At 41.0% G+C, this 25,270-nt stretch overlaps 1 protein-coding gene across 2 annotated transcripts in view; it reads right to left on the reverse strand.

Annotated features, from left to right (window-relative positions):
• Positions 1–9,011: 9,011 nt before the first annotated feature.
• The window catches only part of CPPED1 (calcineurin like phosphoesterase domain containing 1), an 83,545-nt gene continuing 67,286 nt past the window's right edge, over positions 9,012–25,270 (reverse strand). For both annotated transcript variants that reach the window (XM_024194197.3, XM_024194195.3), the window contains one exon: positions 9,012–10,693. In XM_024194197.3, the coding sequence (XP_024049965.2) occupies positions 10,464–10,693 (230 nt within the window). In that variant the 3' untranslated portion in view covers positions 9,012–10,463. The remainder of the gene's footprint in view (positions 10,694–25,270) is intronic.

Here is a 25,270-nt window from a genome sequence, read left to right on the forward strand (position 1 = left end):
TAGTCAGTCAACCTCCTGCAAGTGATAAAAGTTCTAATGGATAATGTTACTTCTAGAAAACAGATGAAAATGTCATTAAAAAAAAAAAGCTGTCACCTTTTGCTCCCTCCTGTGAATGGAAGCATGGCTTTATTTTTCACCCGGGTGATTAAAGAGAGTGGTTTATCTCAGTCACTTTAAGCTTGCTTATTTTTCTTTTTTATATCTGTGGTATTGGAGTTGGATTTTCTTTAGACAGGAGTTTAATCTAATGGTTATCGTGATCGTTGCCACACTGGTCTCGCTATACTAACCATCGATGGTGTTTGTACAATATCTTTTTAATGAAAATGTGTCCCAATAGCAGCATCTAACAGCTTTGACTGTCCCGACCTGGGGATGATTAATAAAATTGCTTTGTGGGGGGTTACGGGAGCTAGCATGGACGCAAACTGCTGCTAGTGTTCCAAAGGAACAATTTTTATTTAAAAAAATATTAACAAAAAAATTTACAAACCTGTAATTACCAGGCCACGTATATCCCTCATATTGTTCCATCGCTACCCATGGAGTTACAAGAGGCGTGCATCTGACCCAAATCTGTTGATACCAGAGGACTGCAGGGATGAATTCAACCTAATTTACCTAATTGACAAAGTTTCTCTCTTTGTGTTCTTCATGTGCCCAGTAACCTGCCAGGCTGACAGTAGAAGCCTGCCTTGCCTGGACCAGGCCAATATAAACTGGCTTTGTACAGGAGCGGTAAGGTGTGAGAGATGGGAAAGGAGTCCTTCCTCACAGCTTGGCACTGAGCAGCGCTGTGGCTGTTACTGCTGTAGAGCAGGCGTTGTAATACAGTTGAGGGGTAGTTTGCTACGCTATTATAGCTGGGTCTGTACAGTGACAGACTTTTGGGCCACTGACTGTAGCCTACATCACTTGCTCCTCTCTTGAGGTAGCATGGAGTAAGGTAACTGCATTCCCTCTTTGTGGATTCAGAACTACGCTGGGTTAGCCACATTCTGGGAGTGAAGGTTGCAGCATTTAGAAGTTATTTGTTTCTACAGTCTCTTAGCGGACCTTCTTTCATCTGCTAGGGATAGCTGTCACTCCATAGGATTTCATTTGTCTGCTCTGCCTATGCCATCTTGGGGAAATAGCCCTGTCAAAACATCAGGAGTTGTCTTTTTTTTTTTAAATAATGAGCATATCCTCACGAGAGCCCAGTACTGTTTGATGTTGTGATTTCTTAGGGCTCAGAACTGAGTTGGCAGAAAGATGTACCCTTGCAATGTTGAGATAACAGTTATGGTAGAATATTGATGTGGCATTGCCCTCATATCACTATGTCATTATACAAGCTGGAATTCTGTGGCCGATGTGTGCATATCACAGTGCTAGGGAGCTTCTGTCAGAGTTCTGTGTGGCAGGGATTCTTGACAATAATTATCATACCTACAAGTGTCTCTTTCAAAGGACATTAGCGTATTAGTATTCAAACTGCAGTTGCAAAGGCGGCTTAGTGAGAACATTAACAAAAGAGGCTTATTGACAGCGTTAATATTAGTGGAAACAATACTGCGTTTGCCTTCAGTGGCTCGCACAAGGAAATACACGGATTGAGGGAGCATGGGTCTTTTAAGCACTGAAATGTTTTAATATGGTGAATATTTGCTTATGTTGGACTCATCCATAATTATTCTCCTAAGGCTCTAAAACCACCAACATGATAACAACCTCTTGAAATCAGCACCACTGAGCATTATATTTTTCGTTGTGATGTTGGTGTACAAAAGCAGTCAGAAGGAGCCCAATCTTGCCAGGGACAGAGTACCTCCTGCAAGGGGATCTGTGCCCTCAACTAGCACCATAGTGTGTGTTAAGTACTTGTCAGCCAACTGAGATAGAAAGAAACGCTGACTGTTGATGGCTTTATGGTATAAAGTTAGTTTGTGAATGTGTTTGGTAAAACCCACCCTATGGCAAAAACTGGATTTCTCTGTATTGAGGTGCTCTTTCTACATCATTGGTTGTATTTCCTCTATCTCAGGCCGTGTCTTCCACTAGGAAAAAGCAGTTTAGCTAAGGCCTCTGTTTCTATGCAGTGTGCCTGTTCCCTCTTGTGTCTAGACTTCCAGATCAAATTTCCTTAATTCGGTCCAAGAAAATATATTGTTTCTCATTGCTAGCTCTGAAATTGACACTGTGATCTAAAAATCCATTTGGAGTTCTTCCTTTTGGGGGGCAAAATTCTGCCCTTCTTGATGGCTGTGCAATCCCAGTGCCTTCTTTTGCGTTGCAGAGGATTCCCTGAAGGTAGAAATGTGTCTTACCTGAGAAACTTAGTTAATAATTCTGTTGATGCACAAGAAGCAGGATAACTCAGTACATTCTCTCATGGTTGTGCTGGCTCTGCAAGTTTAGGAGTGGAAAATTTATGTGTTTTTCCTTTTTAAAGTAAAGCAGGTCTGTTGGCTTAGAAAGTGCCATTTTTTCATTAGTCGCTTCCAGTTTAGAATCCCCCTCTGCATGAGTCTTCTCCTCCCATACCTCCCTTTGTGCACTTTTAAATGGTACAGCCTTTCTGTACCCTGATCACCTTCCATCTCTCCCTTCTTCAAAATCCTCTTCTCACTATTAGCTTTTCTTTTGGCATTCTCAGCTCTGTGCTCCTTCCCCTCATGCTCTGATTGTATTAAAACTGAAACACCTAAAAGTAATTAAGAACCACCACAAAACTATGTAATTAAATAACGAGAACTCCTCAAATAATGCTCTTCAATCCATGGTTTGAATCATTCCTGGACAGGGACTTTGCCTTGCTTATAAACATGCATACCAGTGGCACTATATACTGTAACAAAACAACAAAAAAACAACCCCCAAAAAACACTAGTGACATCTTGCACTACTAACACCCTATCATCAGTTACAAAAAAACATGAGATCAGACAGTGTTGGACCAAGAAAAGTAAAAGGGGAGGAGGGAAGAGTCACTGCATTCAAACAACAAATACACAGTTTCAAGGGGTAAACTTTGGAGGGGTTCAGGGATAAAGAAAGGCGTTTACTTCTGAAACTAAAATGAAAAACAAATTGGCAGTTCAGAACCGTCTGTTTTGCCAAAGCTATTCTGAATGTCCTGTGAGCACCCTGATCACAGGTTTCTCCTTCAGATTGAATTTAATTATGAAGAATTAGATTTCTTTCACAGATTGTTCTGGTGTTTTTAACCTGACATTTCTACACATGATTAAATTCTTCAGCGAGAACCTTAGACTTTTAGCTGCTCTCAGGAAACTAAGATGAATTGTGGTCATTTGATTATACATTTTTCCACCTAGAGTGAGTCCAAGAGCCATAGAAATGCACGAGAACTCAATTATTCTTTGTTTCATCAGCAGTTTGAGGTTTTCATGGCATCCCACTCCAAAGCCACTCATACACTGACAGGAGTTACAATTATCAGCCCTGTTGGAGATAGAGAAATATCTCCACAACATCAAAAGCTTGTTTTCTTGAATGACAATTAGAGTGTCTCCATGGGTGGACTCTCATAAATTACCGCAGTATGAATTATTTTTCTGTACATAAACAAGATGAGACACTGTGACCATAAGGACCTCTGCCATTTCTAATTAGTTAAGACATCAGTATAAATACTAAATTAGCTAATTATTCCTGGCAAAGTAAATGAATCCAACAAACTTGTCATTTTTTGCTGATAGAAATTGATTTTTTTAAAAACACTGGTGGTATTTGCCAAGCAATTCCACTGTGGTAAAGAATCTACCAGCACTTGGATTGAAAATTAGGTCACATTCTGCTCTCACCTGCACTGATACAAGTCCATTTAGGCCAATGGACCTGAAGCAGAAGTTGGCTCCTCATTGTTTTAGGGGTATTGACTAGAGCTGGATGAATTTGTTTTTCAGCAAACAGTAAATGCACTACAAGATATATTTTACAGGGCACTGAAACCTTTACACTAATTCTTGTCAAATCTGGCAAATAGTTTTGCCAAAAAATTGGAATTTTAAGTCATAACAGCTCATTTTGAAGTGACAGTGTTGCTGTTAAATATTGATAAAATGGACTTAAATATAAGTGCCAATTACACTATTACAGAAGTACTTTCAAATATGCTGTAGAAATAGTACTATGTATTTATAAGCATAAGTGCAAATACTTTTAGCTCCCCTATTCCCTGCAATTGTCTAGTCAATATACGGACAACTACCTAAATAATATAAGCACATTGTGGAAGAGAGAAGCGCAACAATGAAATTTTATTCATAGACACAAGCATGGAATAACCATGAAAAAATTTCTTAAATGTAAATTTATAAATTTACTTCCATTTTTTTTATATCTATATCTATGTATAAAATATGTACAGACAGCATCAATTCCATGAAATGGGCATTTCTCTTCAATAATCTCCAACACACCATCCTGAAGATGGTTCCTTCTTGGCAGTCTCCCATTCCCCACTGCTGTTGGGCTGGGGAGTGAGTCTCCCAACCGCCTGTTTGAATGACCAATCAGACAACACCAGGATCAACAGAAAGAAGCCTGGAAGCTGGAGCTCAGGGTCTGAAGTGCCCAAGCTGGGATAGTGGGGTCTGGGGGCCTCCAGAATCTGGGACAGTTGGAAGTGATGTGATTGTTTCAAAAATCTATTTTGAAAAAGTACTTGCAAATTAAAAAGAAGCTATATAAAATAACTTTAAAATGTACTTAAATACAGGTACTAAGTACAACATAATAAGTAGAGTGCTTCAAAGTACTTAAGTACATGGGAACACTGGAAATGAAAAACCAAAAAACATAATGAAAACCTAGAAAAAATTGTTGAGTCAAACAAAACATTTAGTTCAAACTGAAAAGCTTGTTGTTTGCTAGGTTAAAAAGGACAGTTTTCGTTTGACCGAACCATTTTTTATTTTTCTGGGGGTTTTTTTGTTTGGAAGCCAAATTAATAAGTCAATTATTTGCTCAGTTCTAGTGTTGATTACCTTCTGTTCAAAATGGGTCATTAAAGTTTCCTCCCTCCCCAACAAAAAGTCAATAAATTCAGCTTTAAAACCTCCCACAAAGTTTAAAAACTCTTACAGAAAAGAGGGTTTTCATTTTTTGTCAACACCTTATATGGGGTTTATGTTAGATATGCCTAGACACACACTAACAAGAATCAGAGGGGTAGCCATGTTAGTCTGGATCAGCAACGAGGAGTCCTTGTGGCACCTTAGTAACTTTAGTCTTTAAGGTGCCACAAGGACTCCTCGTTGTTTTTACTAAGAATGTTGCCTCTGAGCACTTCTGAACGTAGCTAGTGTTGCTCTACTTATAACCTAGAAGATGAACCAAGTTTGAACGGATGGCAAATTATGGAATCAGCTTGATCACCTCTAACATCTTGGCATTTCATTTAAAACTCCTGAAAAATGAGAACAAACATGTTCGGTTTGAAAAATATTAGACCTTGCTTGTGTATCTAATTTCCCCCCCACTATTAGAGATAAGACTATACATGAGTCACTTCTGTAATCAGATCCTCACCAAGATCTGTATGTATATATTCCTGCTTTACTTTCATATTCGGGAGAAACTAATGGAAAGTAGATGGCTTAGTAATGTAGATCAGTGTCCCCATTCTAGCAATGTGGTTCATCCAGGCTGATTAGGCTTGAATCAAACAATATTGAAGGGGCACTATCAACTTTTAAATCACATGTCTGTCTGACATTTCTCTTACTTGCCGTTGTTACAAGCAGCAACTATAAAGACTAAGCGACTAGATTTTTCTTTCAGTTTGCTTGCTTAGTGCATCTGACACTATTTTGTGCGTAGTCAGTTTCATTAACTATATGGGGGAAATAGTCTCCAATATAACAGGAGAGAGAGAGAGAAACATCTTAAAGGAAAATATGATTGTAAAAGAAAATTCAGAATGGGGCCTCGGGCATACGAAATAGCTTTTAACTTATTTTTTCCAAAGTGACTAGAGTAAATATAATTACTACAGATCCAAGCCCGCAGTCATTACCTGGGTAGAACTTCCATTAATTCGATTTCCACCACCCTTTCCTGCCCCCCCTTGCCTGTTCTCCCCAAGATCTTCAGAATTGGGCCTTATTTTTTAAAAACCAGAAATATGTATTAATCATTGCTTTAATAAATGTGAATTGATCTAGAATTGAAAACTCATCTGATCAGTGAATGAGACACTGATAAGACTCCCCAAAAGATCTGCTGTCCAGCTTTGTAGCAACTTGTATTCTTTATCTTGCACCACGACTCCTCAACCTACCTTTTCTGTTGATTATCCACGATAAAGTTCCAGGTTACAAACATTTTTTTTTATAATGTATTTTAATATGCGAGATACCCTTGCTTCAAATCTCTTAACCTTCAGGTTAAGAAATGTTTTAGACATTTGCTTGTATATTCTTGCAATAGCCAGCTGGGACACTACTGTACTTTGCTAAGCAATAAAAAAGGTGTAACATGACTAAAATCAGGAAAGTGACGCCTGTTTTGTAATAAAGTATGGACACATGTTGCATCCTTCCTCTGGAAAAACAGGCACACACAGCGAGTTCACACGTCACTAGCACTAGCTGCTGCTGATTGGTATTGTTCCTGTCACCTTAACCAAGATTCTAATTCCCAATTAAAATGTATTGGTCTTCTAATTATACAGACAATAAGGGGCTGACCCTGCAAGCCAGCAGGAAGCATGTGCACATACACACTGCAGAGGCTGTGCAAACGCTGTGCTGTGTGAAGTGGAGGATGAGTGGGGATGCCAGGGTAAACCTCCTGTTGCCCATAATGTCTGCCAAACTTGACCACACATCAGACATTTTGGGATTTTTTTTTTAAAGTAGCAATTACTTCTCCTTCGCTGGAGGGCTAACTGGAGATTTGCTGCTGAGCCAGCTGCTGGTAAGCCGGACAGGCAGCCATCCGCTGTAGATGTCCTGCAGTCAGAGTATCTCCCACTTTTAGCTGATCAAAGTTTTATCCTTAAATGTCATTAAATGTGTGGGGTGATACTAAGCACATCATGTTAGTTCCATTTTTAAAAAAAACATACAGCTGCCTCGCAGCTTATATTCTTCTAGGTCGAAGTGTGGGTCTTTAGGGAGGGATTTGAAGGAGGACAGGGTAGTCCGCTGGGTTTCAGCCTCAGGAGGACTTCTCAAGGATAGGAAGTGGCCTAGGAAAAAAGCAAACCCATGATAGAAGTGGGCCTATGGCAACAAGGCTGGCACCACTGGCTCAGTGATCCTTGTATTTATTTTATTCCAGCATAGCATCATGGATCTGAAAGATTCGTTATTAATAAGACTTGAAAGCCCTGATTTATGCAGTATATTTATTTCTCATGGTAGACTGTATAATTAATGTATAATTCCTGAAGCTTCTTATACTTCACTCAATCATGAAAATTAATATATATAAAACGAAACCAAAACTTCTGGAACATTAGTTCCATTCAAATAAAGTATAAGATTCAGTAAATCTAATATTTGAATTCAACAATGTGACACCAGAAGCTTCTGTATTTTATAAAGCTAGTATCTTTTTGTTTTTACAAGGGTTTGTAACAGTTAAAATAGTCTTAGAAATCACAAGGTACACAATATTTGGAATATAAATTTTTTTTAATTGGATTTAAAAAGATTTTACAGTGTAGTAACACTCTTTAGTGAGAAGACAATGAACAATTTATGGTAAAAAATCTCTTATAAAAAGCAAACTTGGAGCTATTTATACAATATGAATTAATGTTGAAATTTGAGTTATCAGTTTGTATAGTTAAAATGGTTCTGCATAAACACGTTCATGCTTTATCATTCCACTTGTGTATATATCATTTATAAAATCATAAATTCTAAAATTTTTAGAACCACTCATTCATACCCATTCTATTAATTTCTCATGTTTACGGAAAACCGTTCTTTTCAAATCTCTCTCGGCTCTCCCAAATATCACCCTCACAATTAAATGAACCACCTTATTTTTTTTCTGCTCACTCTAATATATGGGGCAAAACCAACAGAACCATCCAGTGCTTATCATACTCTCTGCTCTTTCCGCTGAGCTACCATAACCTGAACTGACATACTTAAATGATATAAGTAACATTGGAATACCCTTCCTTCTGCAACAAACTGTACGGGGAGCACCACTCTAAAGCATTAACTAGCAGTAAGGACAAAGAAATCTCAACACATTTGGGGCCAGATTTTTAAGTGTCTAAAGCTACATATAGGCACTTTTGAAAATTCTACTAGGTGCCTAACTACTATTGAAATCAATGGAAGTTAGGCACCTAGATGCTTTTGAAACTCAAGCCTAAATATCCTTATAAATCTGGTCCTTAGCCTTAGTGAAGGACATTAGCTGCCAAATCTGAGGTGGCGTCTTGCAAACCAGACTATTAAAACAATATCCAACTATGTAAGGCCACTTGGAGGCTCTATATCGGGGTGGGCACACTTTTTGGCCCAAGGGTCACATCGGGGTTGCAAAACTGTATGGAGGGCCGGGTAAGGAAGGCTGTACCTCCCCAAACAGCCTGGCCCCCCTGACTGCCCCCACTCAAACCCCTGACCTATCCAACCCCCCCCGCTCCTTGTCCCCTGACTGCCCCGACTCCTATTTACCCCCCCACCCCCTGACAGGACCCCCGGGACTCCCACGCCAACCCCGTTCCCCATTCCCTGACCCCACCCGAACCTCCGCCCCAACCAACTGCCCCCTGCTCCCAGCCCCTGACTGCCCCAACCCCTATTCACACCCCCGTCCCTAACCACTCCCCGGGACCCTGTCCCCTATCCAACCCCCTCTGCCCTCTGGTATCCCCTGCCCCTTATCCAACCCCCCACCCACCCCCTTACCACACTGCTCAGAGCAGCAGGAGCTTGCAGCCCCGCTCCCCGGCTGGAGCCAGCCACGCCGCCCGGTAGGAGTGGCACGCTGAGGCTGCAGGGGAGGGGCCGGGGGTAGCCTCCCCAGGCAGGACGGGCCTGCTGGCCATAGTTTGCCCAGCTCTGCTCTAAACCTTTCTTAAACCATGAAAGCTATATAATGGGTTGTGTGGATAAACTGATTCCTGCTGAGGCATCTATGGCTGTGTAGGAGGCAGCCTATACCTTGGTTTTCCTGTCTGCCTATTTATAAAAATATTTCCCTGTATTAAGCACAGCTTTGAAATTTCACCCTAATTAATTATTCAATTTGTGCTGTCAGTAGCCAGAATAGTCCTGACAAATGTCAGAATCTCCTCAGCCTCCCTAACATGTAGTGTGGAGCATCTCCATGAAAAGCTGACAGTTAAAATTAAGTAATAAACTACCTGACAGGCTTTCGGAGACTTCACCGAAACTAACTCGGGGTACAGAGGGGCACATCTCTCACATATCTAAATCTCTCTACTATCCTCTTATAGAAATGACATTTCTATATGTACAAGAGAGATGATGTATTCTGTCTCTACAATATTGTAGGTGTTCTTTATGGACATCCATAAATCTCCATTTGTCTAGGAGTCAGCTGTTTTCTAAAGAGGATATGCTCTTACAGGGAACTCTCAATAGCAAATTTAATTGCGGTTAAATGCCAAAAGCAACAGTAAAATGATTCTTCTATATTTAGTTTCTCTTTATGGCTTTCCTATTATATTTTCTTAGTTTACAGGCTTTTCTAACCTCCACTCCTGAAGACCCAAATTGTGAGTCTTGTCTCTCTTACAGCACCCACAATGGTGATTTGCTAGGCAGAGACGAATCCAGTTTGCTCTGATTGCTGTAGTGGTTCTGAAGATATTACAGAAGTAAAGGCTAGGGATGGGAGATGACATCAACTGGAAGGAAGCAGAAATAGGGTGAGATCCAAAACTCACTGAAGTCAATGAAAGTCTTCTCTCTGACTTCAATGGGCTTTGGATTAGCCCATACTGAATACGAACATGCCACATTTACTTTGTCACTTTCTGGAGGATTATCAAGAACTTAATAGAGAACATTAAGTATAATGGTTTTGAGATGCATCTTGCTGGCCAAACTAGAACAGAAGGGTGGACTAGAGTTGAGTTTGTCATCCAGAAGCCACTGCTTCTACTCATGGATATGCTTACTTAGCTATAAAAGTCTGATCCAGGAATAGAGCAGCTAATCCCCAGAATAGCTCTTTCCCATTACAAAATCAATAGCGAAAGCATTACTTCTATTATTTTTCATATTATAATTGGTTTCATTTCCCCTCAAAGGTATAAATATCTCTGCATACCTTTCTGCTTTGTTATTTAGGATGGTAATGAGTTAAGACAAGTATTTTGGTGCATAATACACAACTGGGAATCATCTTCAGCCCGTGGTAGGCTTTTTTGTTTTTGCTGAGTTGGTGTTTCTCTCTGTGAAATAAAAGATGTGAATTAAAAAAAAACTGGAAACTTGTCAGTTAGAAAATGGCTAATTTTGCTTAATCAAATCCATCAGCTCTTTTTCTATTCCTTGGCTACTCAGATCATTTAAACTGCAGTATCTGTGAACAATCTTCTCAGCTGTGACAATGACCACTCTAAGCCCATGGGTATCTTCTCCCAGTTGACATCCGATTGCTGATGAAACCACCATCTCTAGATCCTTGTAGGACCCTCCAGCATTCCTATGGTAGTGTCCAGAAAATACAGCTTTAATGCCTGTTTAAAAATAATATATATTATTATATTTATGATATATATTTAGTTAACACTTACAGCCTACGAAGAAAATGAGCTTAAAAACAGTCGGATCTCCTTTTTTTAGGCTTATGCAGCCACTATAATTGAAGAGATATTTATGACTAAGAACAGCTACAACTTGTCGTGCTTACCCTTATTTTCTTAATGGACATTTTTTATCTAATGGATTCAGAAATTGTGAAATTAGTAGGGAATCAGTTACATGATATTACATTTAAGAAGAAAATAAATATTAGCAACATATTGATATTCAGACCAACTAACCTCCCAATCCCTTTAAAAATATTGGAGCCCCATATCTTTAAACTCCGATTCAAGCCAGCTATTTTCCCAATACTCCTTTGATCAGAAACAGTAAAAATGTGAGAGCATGGTGTTGTTGAAAGTCCTTTTGTAATTCTAAATCAAGCAATTAACCAGAGGATGGTGCATGTAGATAGGAGCGGAAAGTCAATTGTTGGATCCACACATTACCTTCCAATTAACATTTGGAGAACTAAAGGTAACAGGACCCTCAAACCTGTTTACTCTAAGGGATAATGATTATAAGAGTGAATGACTTTAAAACATAGGACAGACACAGGATGAGAAGGGAGACAAAGTGGGGAAGGTAATATCTTTTATTGGGCCAACCTCTGTTGGTGAGAGACAAAAGTTTTTGAGCCTTTACAGAGTTCTTCAGATCTGGAAAATGTCTCAGCTAAATACAAGGTGGAACAGAGTTGTACAGTATACTAGTTACTACATATTTCAAGGGACTATTCAAGTGAAAGTGGCCCGCTAATACCTCTCCAGTAATGGGGTGGGGGGTGGGGTATTTAAGTGGGTTCTAAATTGGATTTATGGCTTAGCACAACAGTGTCGCTATTCAGTCCATTATTTTTAATGTCTAGCAAAGTTATGACTTTAAGCTCTTGTCTTTTTGAAGGTGTCATGCATGTTTCCTTTGAGGATGAGGACTGAGGTCATCTAAGAACATCAGTTTGTGACAAGTATTCACCCACAAGTGATATGGTTTTTAATGTGTGAATTCATTCAACAGTGTAGTGATTGCTGGGTTTCATCCACATTGTTGTTGTGGCCCTTAATGCATTCGATGAGGTGTACCACATGTTGTGATAGACATGTGCAGGACCCCTGGATATTGGGAAGTGTGTTATGTGGGGTGTTGCAAATCATAGCATTGGAGAGATGTCTACAGGTTTTTGCATCTGTTGTTCTGACAGGGTCTGGTGCTGCTTTGAGTCCTTGCTGATGATGAGGTTGGGGGATTGTTTAAAAGCCAGAAAGGGGAGGGGGATTCAGGAAAGATTTCTTTTAGGCTGTGGTCCCCATTGAGTATGGGTTATCATGGTTCGTTACCCCATATGGTTGGTAGGTGACAACTTAGGGGTGTGCAGTCAAAAGGGGTTTCATTTTTGTATCAAGGCAGGTTCTCCTGGCAGTATTTGGGTGGCCTGCTCTATGATGCGATCTACTTCTCTGGTGGAGTGCCCTTGTTTGGTGAAGGCAGTTTTAAGTGTGTTAAGATGTATATCCCAGATGTTCTCCTCAGAGCATATTCTGTGGAATCTGAGTGCCTGGGTGTAGATAAGATTTCTTGGTGTGTTTGGGGTGGTTACTGGATCTGTGAAGGTAGGTGTGGCAATCCGTGGGTTTGTTGTGGTTCTATTGTTGAACCTGATCGTGGTGTCCTGGAAGTTGATGCTAGTGTGAGAGTGTTCTAGTGAGAGTTTAATGGAGGGCTGGTAATTGAAATTGTGGTGGAAATCTTTGAGGGTCTGTAGGTTAGCTGCCAGAGGATAAAAATATCATCAATGTAGCTCAGGTATATGACTAGTTTCAGGGTGCATTTATCCATAAATTCTTCCTCAAAGTGGTCCATGAAGAGGTTGGCATACTGGGGAGACATCCTAGTACCCATAGCTGTTCCTATGGTGTGTATGTTTAATGTAAAATAGTTACGGGGAAGGATGAAATGGACAAGTTTTGGGGTGGATATCTGAGCATTGTACATTATCTGGTAAATGTTTGAGGCAGGCAGCCATCATTGTGAGGTATGTTGGTGTATAGGCAGCTGACATCCATGGTGGCAAGGATGGTGTTCTGAGAGAACCTGATAATTTTGTGGAGTTTCTGGAGGAAGCTGGCCCTTTGTGTGGTGAGTGGTTTGAGGATGATTTTTCTGAGTCCCAATATTCCTTCAGTAACACTGCTGTGGTCAGATATGATGGGTCTGCCTAGGTGGCTCCCTTATTTGTGTATTACAGGATGAGAAGACAGACCTCCTGTCCAGAGGTATTGGGAGATACACCCCTTTATGAAGGATGTCTGGAATATAAATAAGCCAGGCACATCAAAGAAACCTGAAACGTGTAAGAGGCCTCTAAGTTAGATGGGTGGGGAAGGAAGATGAAAACTACCTGGAGTGGAGAGGCTGACAAGCTGCAAAGAGAAAGAGGTACTATAATAACGTGAATTAACTCTTGCAGAGTATGTTACACAATGATTTTGTTTGTAATCTAATTTTTCTCTGTATACTTAATTAATCTTGTTTCTAAATTACACCATTTGTATTTTAAACCATATTGAGGTAACATCACTATGGCCTTGAAAAGAAGAAATACTTTTGACTCAATCTCTTGCTAGAGACAACTGGGGAGAAAATTGTGCCTTATCCTCAAGAACTCTGTTCAGGTAATCCCCTAATGCAGGGATTGACAACCCTTGGCACGCGGCCCGCCAAGCATCAAGCATCTTAAAGCTAAGAAATGTTAGCACAGAAATTCACTGTAAGGCTGAATGTAAGTTGTTTAATGTGTAGGCAAAGTGACTTTTTCCCGCCCCTCCATGAGGAATAATGCAGTATTTAACTTTATTCATTTCTGTGAGGTATTGGGAATAAGAAAGCAACCTAGTTTGGTTCCTTTTTTAAAAGATATAGATACAGATTTAAAAATATATGGTTAGCTGCTTTCAGTGTCAGTGACAACACCAACAAAGTTGTTTGATCAGATACAGCAGTGTATCATCAAAGCCGCAGTTTGAGTGGAATACTGAAATAGCCATCTCTGTGTGCATTACAGCTGAACCACAGTTTAAATAGCCTAAACAAAACAGTATTGACAGAGCTACTTTCATGCTAAGAGAATTTCCAGAATCAGCAACCAGATTCATCTTCAGCACTATGGAGGGAGTTCAGAGGCCCCCTTTAATTCAAGGCAAATTATTGTTCCAGGAAGCTCGGCAGAACAACTTGCTAGAGTCACCATCATTTCAAAAGGGTAGTGTTTCCTCTATTCTTAGGATTTCCTTTGGATTTGTTGATCATTCATGTGACAAGCAACAATAGGACCTGCATGACTTACTGGTACTTTAGGAGTGGAACAAGAAAGTACAAATTAAATCCTGAATGAAGCAAGGGAAATTCTCTTGCTCCAAGAGCAGGAATTTTTTTGTTAAACTAGCGCCCACTGTGTGCTCGCCAAGCAGTTCACAACATAAGGCATCTAATGATTAAAACCAGGACAGGTAAAAACAGAATTTTTTTAAAAATTCAAATAAAATACAAGTTTATTTAAAAAATAGAGCCTCTGTAATAATTTCAAATTTAATTAAGGCCTAAATTTAGTATAGTCTATTACAATATTTAAGCAGTATAAGTTTGACAAAGTTTTAAAGTCTAATCACTGATCTGGTGGAAGTCACTCTAACCACTGTTTGTGAAAATGTTAAAACACCTTTTGACAGCAGCAGTGAGGACAGAGAGAATATTTTTTTCATTTCAGTTTATTTGGCCAGCTCAGTTTAAAGTTTGAAAAAGAAGAAAAACTTGTTGTCCTCCAATCTGAATAAAAAATAAGGTGTGAGAGGATAAGATCTACTACATCTGAAATCTTAAAGGAAGTAGTAGCCTGAAATAATCAGTCCATTTCACTAACTACAGATAATACTTCCTCTGTTTAATAAATCAGTTTTTAATACAAAATGTGTTTTGCATTAAAAACTAAACTTGTGTATCTGCACATTTAAGGTAGTTTTCTTTAATTAAAACAATTTAAAATGCTAGTTTTTGTGCATTTTTAATTGAATTCCAATTTCCATCCAAATTCAGCTTGATACAAATCACAAGTAAAAAGTCAATCTAGTAAATAGAAAAGGGTGAATGATGCATTTTAACTAATAAATTAAGAAGCTGAAAGTGTTTTATATTCTTTAATAAATAGGTATAATGTATTCTCCTGGTTAGCAAACAGTACCAAATTTAGTTTAAAGGTTCTATTTAGGACTTGTCTATAAAAGAGCTAACAGCATGCTGGGGTGTAAATATACAGCATTCCAGCATAGTGCACACACACTGGCTGTGGGGACCCTACTGCTGTGCACTGAAAACTCTCTAGTGAGTACTGTCTTACCCAATGTGCACTGGGGAACTTTCTGTCCACAGGCAGAGTGACTGTGTGGCACACTGGAGCACTGCCGATTTACACCTCAACTTGCTCCGCACTAATGGGTCATACATGCCCTGAGCTGCAAATCAGAGTTTAATGGTTACCAGCCACTGAGAATCAAGCTTTCTTTAAGAAAAGAACTAAAAAGTACAAATGCAAAAGATTAAAACTGGTTTACAGTAAGCCACTCTGGTTAAAACTACATAAATTTGAACAAAAGAGCAGCCAGCTTAAGGGTCATCTGCCTAAGCAGATGGCAATTCACACATCATCATGTCAACTGAGATATTGAATCTTCAAGAAGTTAGCAGAAGGGTTGGCCCAGCCACCCACCATCTCTGATTCCTATAGATATCACTTCAGCATCTTTGAGCCTCCTAACTCCTGGACTTACAGTACCTGAAGCTGTGGGCTTGAAACATGATATTTTGCCTTCTAAAGCCTGAATATCAAAGGGCGTTCATGAACTTCCCGCTCAAATGCTTCACAAATCTATGTGTTTCAGGGAATTCTGAGAACGTGATCCTCATGGTGCTCTTGAATGGACAAGAAATCCAGTTTGTCTCCCAACCAGGGATACGCTGGAGTTCCTTCTAGATGAGCTCTTGATTGGGCCTGGGGATATGTCTCCACTTCAACTAGACGTCCGCAGCTGGCCTGTGCCAAGTTTAATTGTGGTGTAGATGTTTGGGCTTCGGCTGCAGCCTGAGCTCTCAGACTTTGCCAACTTGCAGGGTCCGTGGGAGGGCATGAACAGCCTCTAAATGCCTTGAAAGAGGATATAAAGTAGGCCAACAGTCTTCACTTGCTTGTGGGAAAAAATTAACTAGGCTTTCAAAGCCATTTGAACTTCTCTAAACAGAAAAGTATTCTGCTGCTGTGCACGCAATAGAACATACGTAATGACTAGTGAAATATCAGTTTGATTATCAGCGGCGGAGTCCTCCTTACTCACTTATAAAAAAGTAGTCCAATTTCAGTTTTTGATCAAAATGAATATTCCAGTGCAACACACCAAATTTGAATCCGCCTAGGATAAAAGTGATATCTATAATTCACCATAATAAACGTAAAAAGACTACTTCCTTGACTTAGCTGTATGAATCTAGCAAACTAGTTTTTTTAAAAAAAACCCAGAAGATTTAGCAGATCTTTAAAAGGTTCTGTGGAAAATGGGCTGGAGCCATCATGCTTTTAAAGACTTTTTTTTTTTTTTTTTTTTTTAAACATAAGAACAGCAATACTGGGTCAGAACAGTATTCTGTCTTCTGATAGTGACCAATGCCAAGTGCCCCAGAGGGAATGAACAGAGCAGGTAATCATCAAGTGATCCATCCCCTGTTGCCCATTCCCAGCTTCTGGCAAAGAGGCTAGGGACACCATCCCTGCCCATCCTGGCTAACAGCCAGTGATGAACCTATCCTCCATGAATTTATCTAGTTCTTTTTTTAACCCTGTTATAGTCTTGGCCGTCACAACATCCTCAGGCAAGGAGTTACACAGCTTGACTGGGCGTTGTGTGAAAAAATACTACCTTTTGTTTGTTTTAAACCTGCTGTCTATTAATTTCATTTGGTGACCCCGAGTTCTTGTGTTATGAGGAGTAAATAACACTTCCTTATTTACTTTCTCCACACCAGTCATGATTTTATAGACCTCTATCATATCCCCCCTTCGTTGTCTCTTTTCCAAGCTGAAAACTCCCAGTATTCAAGATGTGGGTGTACCAAGGATTAAATAGCAGCAATATAATATTTTCTGTCTTGTTATCTATCCCTTTCTTAATGAGTCCCAACATTGTTCGCTTTTTTGACTGCCGCTGCACATTGAGTGGATGTTTTCAGAGCACTATCCACAATAATTCTAAGATCTCTTTCTTGAGTGGTGACAGTTAATTTAGACCCCCCATCATTTTATATGTATAGTTGGGATTACATTTTCTAATGTGCATTACTTTGCATTTATCAACACTGAATTTCATCTGCCATTTTGTCACCCAGTTTTATTTTATAAATGCCCACCCTAGTCTCAAGAGAGGGGGGAGTTCATCCTCCAGTCCCTAGTCAGGCAAGATTCTCACTGAAGTCAGTCAACGGAATGCCCCATGTGATAATCCTTGGAAGCTAGACAGCTATTCTAAGTGAGATGATGATAATAGCACTGCAGTGTACCAAAACTGGGCAGGGCTTGGGTGGAATATACAGTCTCACAGTGCAAGACTTGAAAAATAACCTTAACAGATTTTTGTTTGTTTGTTTTTGTTTCGTAGGTGTTATCAATCACTTTCTCCAAAGCATGCGCATGCAAATTAAAGGAAAATAACCCTGTTCTGTACTGGAGCCCCTATGGTCCTGCTGCGGGCTTCATTCTACTCTTCTGCACTGAGTATGTGGTAGTCCCTGTTTGTTCTCTCTGCTTTTACCCTCTTATCAGCCCCATCCCATATGTTTAAAAAAAAATTTCTCTTTAGAGTCCTCCTCTCTAAACCTTACCAACATGAGCCTATTCACAGTTATCCAGATGCTTACATTCACATAGCCAGAGTCTCAATCATAGGTCAATTCACTACAGCAGGATTGAGTGATTAGTTTTAATGAATGCCAGAGTTAAAAAAAAAAAAAAAAAAATCTTTACTCAAGATTTCCTCATCATGCAGAGGTTAAGGAACTTCATAAACAGGATGTAGCAAAAAAACTGCTTCTCCCTGAATTTTTATATTTATTAATCACATTATATGCAGGAGCAGTATTGTTTTTACTTTAAACAAGTGTCTCAATATTTATATGTAAAATATGATTTCTGGAGTTTCCTGTTCCTTTATCCAGCCTCAGTGAAAAGCACTGCATTATGAAGGCTATATGGTCATGATACTAGTGGAGGAATTTTTTTTATAAAAGGGAATATGGTTCTAAAAAAAGATATAAAATATGCTTCTGTAAAAAGTATAACATGCACCTGTTTCTCCTTTCATGTCTCCCCACTCTTTATACAACTTAATGTTCACTATATCAAATCCAGACTTCCATGCGCTGCTTGTATTTCCCTTTATTATTGCTAGGGCCTTTAGTGTACGATCAATGCTCGAGCTCCCATTACACTAGGTGCTGCATAAACATGCAATAAGACGACAGCCCATGCCCCAAAAGCTTACAATCTGTTTACGAAAGACACAGCAGTTGTATGAAACAAACTAATGGATGGGGATAACAAGGTAACAGAAACCCAAGCATATTTTTGTACAATTTATTCCTTTCACATTACCTCCACCTTTCTTGCCTTTCTGATCACTTGATTGGCCTTTTCCCCCACTATGATTCACCACTTACAGCAGTCATTCATGTAGCATGGATATATAATTGTTCCAGGTCTAGAGACAGAATGCTCCAGCTCCCCACCTCTCGTCCACCAACCTCACCCTCTCTCTTCCTTTAAATCCTTTCCTACCTACTTCTTCCAACCTACTCCACCCCAATAAACCCACCAACCTCCTTTATCTCTGACATGTTCCCCTCTGTCCTGACACTAATCTGCTTGTATAGTACTATGTTGTAAGACTTTCTCCTATAGTAGAATGAAAGGCCTGCTCAGCTCCATCAAAACATTGCAATATATTCATTCAGAAATAGAATATGGCTACCTCTGGGTTAAAGCTGCAAGAATAAATTTATGTCCCATACCTTTCATTAAACCTTTAGTATTAGTGGCTATGTAAAATAACTTTCTAGGTGAAATGGGAAGAGAGTTAGTGCTGTCAGTGTGAGGGGAAATTCTAAGTTTTTTCAAGAAAATATTGTCACTTTTACAGATAAATTCTAAGCAGTTTTTCTTCAAGTTTCACAGCAGCCTATTTTCCCCCCTTCTCCTCCTGTTACTGTCACTTTTCTTGGCTCTTCTCTACAATTCCACAGAAGGCAGAAAATGTCATCTGAGAACTCAATTTCATCTCCTGGTCTTTTATGAAAAAGTTACAGTGATATAGCTGTAAGGAGACGTTAACCTGTGTGACAATTTTTTTTTTTTTTAAACTTGGAAAGGAAAATAATCTCTCTTCAGCTTGAAGTTGTTTGGTGTATTCCTAAAGTGACATCCTATTGCCTTCCCCAGAATCCTACTGGTCTGAAAGAAAACGGCCAGCAGTGACAAGCTGCTCTCCCCCCCAAACCAAACCCCTTACTGTTGTATTTTTTTTATAATTGGAAAAGCAGTAAGAGAGGAAATAAAAGCACCATAAGTAGCACAGCAAGATGCAGTCTGATAGGTAACTTTAGTCTTGTGTTTTGCCCTGATCTTAGTGCTGTGCCTCCTTCTATGACAACTCAAAACTTGTTTGCAATGCTGTAGTAGCCATGTTGGTCTCAGGGCTACGAGGGACAATGTTGGTAAGGTAATTGGACCAACTTCTGATGGTGAAAGAGAGATAATACAGAAAAAGAACCCCTGCACTGACTGGGGAAGTAGGTGACAACTACGAGTGTGAAGAGTTGGAAACCATATGGGGTATCAAACAACTACCCCTCTTCTGGCCTTCATACAACTCTCCCTCCCTCTCCCGTCCCTGCAACCTCAACATCAGAAGCAAGTTTCCCACAGACCAGGACCCACCAATTCAAAGCTGCACCAGGCCCTGGCCTAACAACAGATGCAAAACTTTCAGATGTCCCACCACTGCTACAATGATAAATACCCACAACACAGTTTTTGAGAGCCATGGGTCCTACATATGCCTAGCACAACATGTGGTGTAACTCACCTAGTACACTAAATGCCCCAACAACTATGTGGGTGAAACCAGATGATACTACACTCAACTCGCACAGAAAAATGATGAGAGACAAAAACACCCCATCACTTAACAGAATGAGTGCTTTGTGAAAAGCGTTCACCTTCATGTAACCTCTCACTCTTCATTGTCTGGCTATGCCAAAAGGAGGACGGGAGACAGTTGACATGGGTTTAATCAGGCCGCAACTTTATTATTAGATGTCTGGGACTACCTGGCAGATAACAGTGTGCAGTTTATGCCATAATTACCTGGGGGGCTTTTACCAGCTCCCCCTCTTTTTCCATCCAGGACCCTCTATCAAATCCATTGCCAGGACCTTACCATACCAGGGGTGAAGGGCTCCCACCAGCTCCCCCTCTTTTTCCCTCCCAGTCCCTCCAGCAAATCCATTGCCGGGACCTTACCATCCACCCCCCCCCCCTCGTAAGAGGGTTAAGGTGGGTTATAAGAATGGGGGGTTGGCTCCCTGCCGTACCAATCATAGGAGTCCCCAACCACCCCAGTTCATTCCTTTAATGAACACCTTTTTTTAAGTCCTTTTCTAAGCCATTTATCCGGTCACTTTCCTATGGGGTTCCTGCACTGGACATCCGCCACAAGGAGGCATATTAGCTTGGCTGCCTCCTCCCCAAATCCAGTCGGGTTCCCAGACATCTCCTAATGCCATCTTTTATATCAGTTAAAACATGACAGCACCTAAGTCGGACAGGTGAACCCCATCCTCCCGAAACAACTCTGCTGCCCCATATACTAGGCCAGGTTGTGAAATTACTGTCCCTCCTGTGGTCCCAAGGAATTTGGCCACCTCCCTGTTCATATACCTCCTTGCCTTGTCCACCCTGCGGGGGCTCACGGCTCCCTGACAGACCCTGCGCTGAAGCATGTCTGACCAAATAATGCTAACTCCTGGAAAAAGTTCAAGGATCAGCCCCAAGTCCCTCCTTGTTCTGAGCATTAGTTCCACTCCTTCAAGCATTCCCAAATCATTTCCCCCAAGATGCACCACAATTATATCTGGGGGCCGCTGATGGGACCACACAGCATATAGCATCGGTATTAGTTGACCCCATAACATGCCCCTCATCGCATCACTTCACCACTGAAGCCCACCTGCAAATCCTTGAGCAACCTGGATGAGCGCCTATGAGCCTAAAAGACAATACTGTGCCCACAGATCCACACCAACGTCTGCATGGCTGGTCGTCCAATATAATGCTGAATTGCCATCTGAGGTCTTACATATGTTTGGTACGCATCCGAATGCCAAAGCCTGATAGCTAGGTATGGAAGCAGAGGCAGTGCTGCTGCTTTTGGCACCCCGATTCTGAATGAGTGGGAACCAAATTCATGGGCTGACAGCCCCAACCTCATCAGCCCCCATCTCAACATGGTAACAAATTATTATGCTGTGAGGGGACTCCCATCACCATACATAAAAAGGAGCCCTTTCCTCTTCAGCCGTATAACTCTATAGACCTTTAAAGCCTGAACTGGTCAGACCCCAGACTCACCACCCTTCCGGAGGATAACAGATTCACCCCGGCCAACTTGACCCATCTTTGACTGTCATAAGTTTAACAATGACATACATTGCCAAGGATCTGCACGAGATCCCTAAGTATGTAAACCGTGATGGGACGACGGGAATCCACCCTGGGGCCACCGGAACGCGACCACCCAGCCCAAAACCTTTGAACTAAAAAAAAAACCACTGCAAGGATCAGGATAACCATTTAGCCTACTAACGAATGTAACAGCAGAAAGGCGATTCGAGATTGTGGAGGATGCCAGTTGACGGGTTGCCAACGACAGCATGTACCTCAGTACCTGTTCCTCTATAATGGGCCATATTATTGACTGGCTTTCCTGATCCTGAAATTGCATAAAATCATTAAAACTTCTCTTGTAGCTCGGCCACGTGCGTGGAACAACTAATCTCCGCACCACACTGACAACCATTCTGCGCCAAGGTTCCATAGCGCTAGTGGCATCTGCCTGGGTTCCCAGCTGGCTCCTGGTGCCAACTCCAGAAATCAGTGGACCTGAAAATGAGACAAGGCGTGTGCTATGCCATTGTTAACCCCAGAGAGGTTATGAAGCAATGTAATTCCCTGGAGCCTTTCCGGGAGCCAAGCCTCAAGGCAAAGCCCACAAGTTGTACACAGGCAATTGGTTGGATGGCCCTGCCACTGTACCCCCAAATTCATACTTGTGGAATTATTGTCTTAACAACATGGCCAAACCTCACCCATCTTTCATTATCATTATTGTACATAAAGGGGATAAGAACCCCCATTAAACCCAGCCCACAAATTTGACGCAACAGCCTTGCTGGGGTAGTCCCACAGGAGGCCATAGCCCATTCCGTTGCTACTTGAAGCTGGCCTTGGGGAAAACCCACAAGTTGTCTACCGGCAATTGGTTGGATGGTCCTGCCACTATGGCTCAGAATTCATTCTTGTGGAAGTATTGCCTTCACAACATGGCCAAACCCCACCCCTGACTTTCATTATTATTTTGCATAGAGGGGATAAGAACCCCCATTAAAAACCCAGCCCACAACTGTGACCCATTGGCTTTGCTGGGTTGTCCCACAGGAGGCCATAGCACATTCCACTGCTTGAAGCTGGCCCCTTGCACCAGCCTGCATTCTGTCACCCACGCCCTGTTCAAACAGAGCCTACCTGCAGGTGGCATTTGTTCTACCCTGTGAAAAGGAAGGCTCCAGGCACCATGCTGCTCCTTTTCAAACCCTGCATTCCCAAAGGAGGAGTCAGCGACCACTCTCCCTCTTTTGCAGCAGTTTTCATCTCCCCCTCCTCCCCCAGCCATAAAGCACTGTTTCTTTCACTCAGCCAGACCAACCAAATCGCCCTGCAAGCAGGGGGGTCATTGTCAAGGAAACCTGCACACCTTCAAAAGATGAGCATTGTAACTTAACGTCATAATGCTGCTAGACACTAAAATCATGGTCAGACACTGGTGTTTTATTGCTCATTACAACACTCTGTAACCTAGTAAGGCTTCTTTGTCCTATGACTGCAGGGCTGTTCAGTGCCCACTTCCTTTTAAGTGGTTTCTTGCAACACGTGTTAAACCCTTATGCGTAACAAGCTGTGCCACCTTGTATTTAGCTAGGACACGCTGGTTACCTTTTCCAGACCTGAGTCAGAGCTCCATGAAGCTCAAAAGCTTGTCTCTTCTACCTAGGGTGACCAGATAGCAAGTGTGAAAAATCAGGTCAGGAGGTGTGTGTGTACGCGCGCGCGTGTGTGTGGAAGGGGTGGAGAAGAGAGAATAGAAATCTATATAAGAAAAAGCCCCAAATACCAGGACTGTCCCTATAGAATCAGGACATCTGGTCACCCTACTTCCACCAACCAAAGTTGGTCCAATAAAAAAAAAATATATATATATTACCCCACCCACCTTGTCAATCTCAAAACTTGTTTAGGGGGCCTGTTACCATACTGCAACAAGTTCATACATCCTATGGGAAATTAAAATGTGGTTAGTTACACATGTGGTTAGGTCATATGAAGCACTTTCAGCTTTGCAATTTAATGGGTCTGATCCCCCTCCCCAGCATATTTAATGTTTATTGATGCTAATGTGACTTAGCTACACTTATCAAGGTAATCCTTTAATACAGCACTGAAATAGCATCAATGCCACTACCACTAGACCCACCCCTTTATAGCCAATGGCCCAGATGCCAGGACACGCTCCTTGAAGGTGGGAGACCTGTTTTCAAATCCCTATTCTGCCTCATCTGGAGCAGGGGGTTGAACCCAGGGTGTCCCACCTTCCAAAAGGGGGTGGGTCTCAAACTGTCCCATTGAAGCGGTTTCACTTTGTATAAATCATTTAAATATTCACAAGACAGACTGACACTATAGTCAATGGCTACGGATGTACACAAGTCTTCTGCAAGTCCCGGCTCCGAGAAATAATTAATTATTTATACGAAGTAGAACAGCTTCAACGGGAGACACTGAGAAAGCCCCACCCCATAAAACCCAATAGCCTGGTTGCTTGGGCACTCTCCTGGAGTGTGGGACCTAGGTTCAGTCCCAGCTCCAATTCAGGCAGAGTCGAGATTCAAACCTGATTCTTCCACATCCCAGCTAAGTGCTCTAACAACTGGATGCATACAGTAAGTGCCAAAAAATCCCACCCTGCTTACCTTCAGCTGTCTTCTATGGCTCAGAGAAAGACTGGGCCCCACCCGCAAGATTGGCAGGGGAACAACTTGCTTGAGAATCCCAGAGATTAGTTATTAGCTAGGGTGCTTGGCAGTGGCAGGAGATAGGAAGTTTTGCACATGCCCACTGGAGGAAACTTAAGTGCCTGGGATTTAGGGGTTAGGTGGCAGCTTAGTGGGCATTTTCAGAATCTCAGGGAGGGCCCACATGTTGGACTTAGGTGCCTAAAGCTCTTTTATGGATCTGGCCCTTGGTGTCTAACTACAGGCACCTTCAGTTGAAAATGTTGGCCAAAAATGCATGTTACATCTTGAACAAAGAAACAGAAACAGGTCTCTGCTGTATTTTAACAGAAGTCTATTTGATGAAACCTCTTCCTTCACTAATGCACAGTTTGGGTTTGGGTTTTTATTCACCCAACTTATCACCATAAGAAGCCAGGGTGACCCACTCAATGCAATAATACTAAGATGACAAGCAGGCAATTTACTTTTCTCTTACTTTTGATCTTGAACATAAAAAGAATCTTATAAAATGTGTAATGCACTCAAATTTAATTTATTCACTTAGAATGTTTTGCTCAAGTAGTACTGTCAAATTATTATTTCAGAAATACATTCTATTAGAAAGAATGCTGCATTTTGTCCAGGCAGGCATCATTTCATGTCCTGCTTCAGAATATGTTTGGATAAGTTAAATACAATTCTGTATAACTTGCTATGTTCAAAGAGCATGGTGCTGCCCGCTATGTTAGAGAAAGTATTGTGATTAAAGCAGTGGATGGCTGCTAATTCTTCATGTTGCAGGCATGGTGTTGATTTCTGAACTAGCTGTTAGTAAAACCTCTGGTACCAAGAGAGGAAGTACAAAGCAATCATAAACTACTGTGCCAAGAAATGTCTAAGCATTAGCACCTTCACAAGTATACATTAGATCAGTTTTATGAAATATGCTTTAAACCAAAATTATGTAACACAGAATGTTTTACAGAACCTGTTCACAAAAACTAGGACCTGTTGCATCAATTACTATTCATGCATAATAGACTACTCATTATATACTTGCCTTTTTTTTCTTTTTTTTTTTTTTTTTTTTT

The sequence above is a fragment of the Terrapene carolina genome, unplaced genomic scaffold (assembly GCF_002925995.2).
Source record: "Terrapene carolina triunguis isolate 2854851 unplaced genomic scaffold, T_m_triunguis-2.0 Scaffold93, whole genome shotgun sequence".
Lineage (NCBI taxonomy): Eukaryota > Metazoa > Chordata > Testudines > Emydidae > Terrapene > Terrapene triunguis.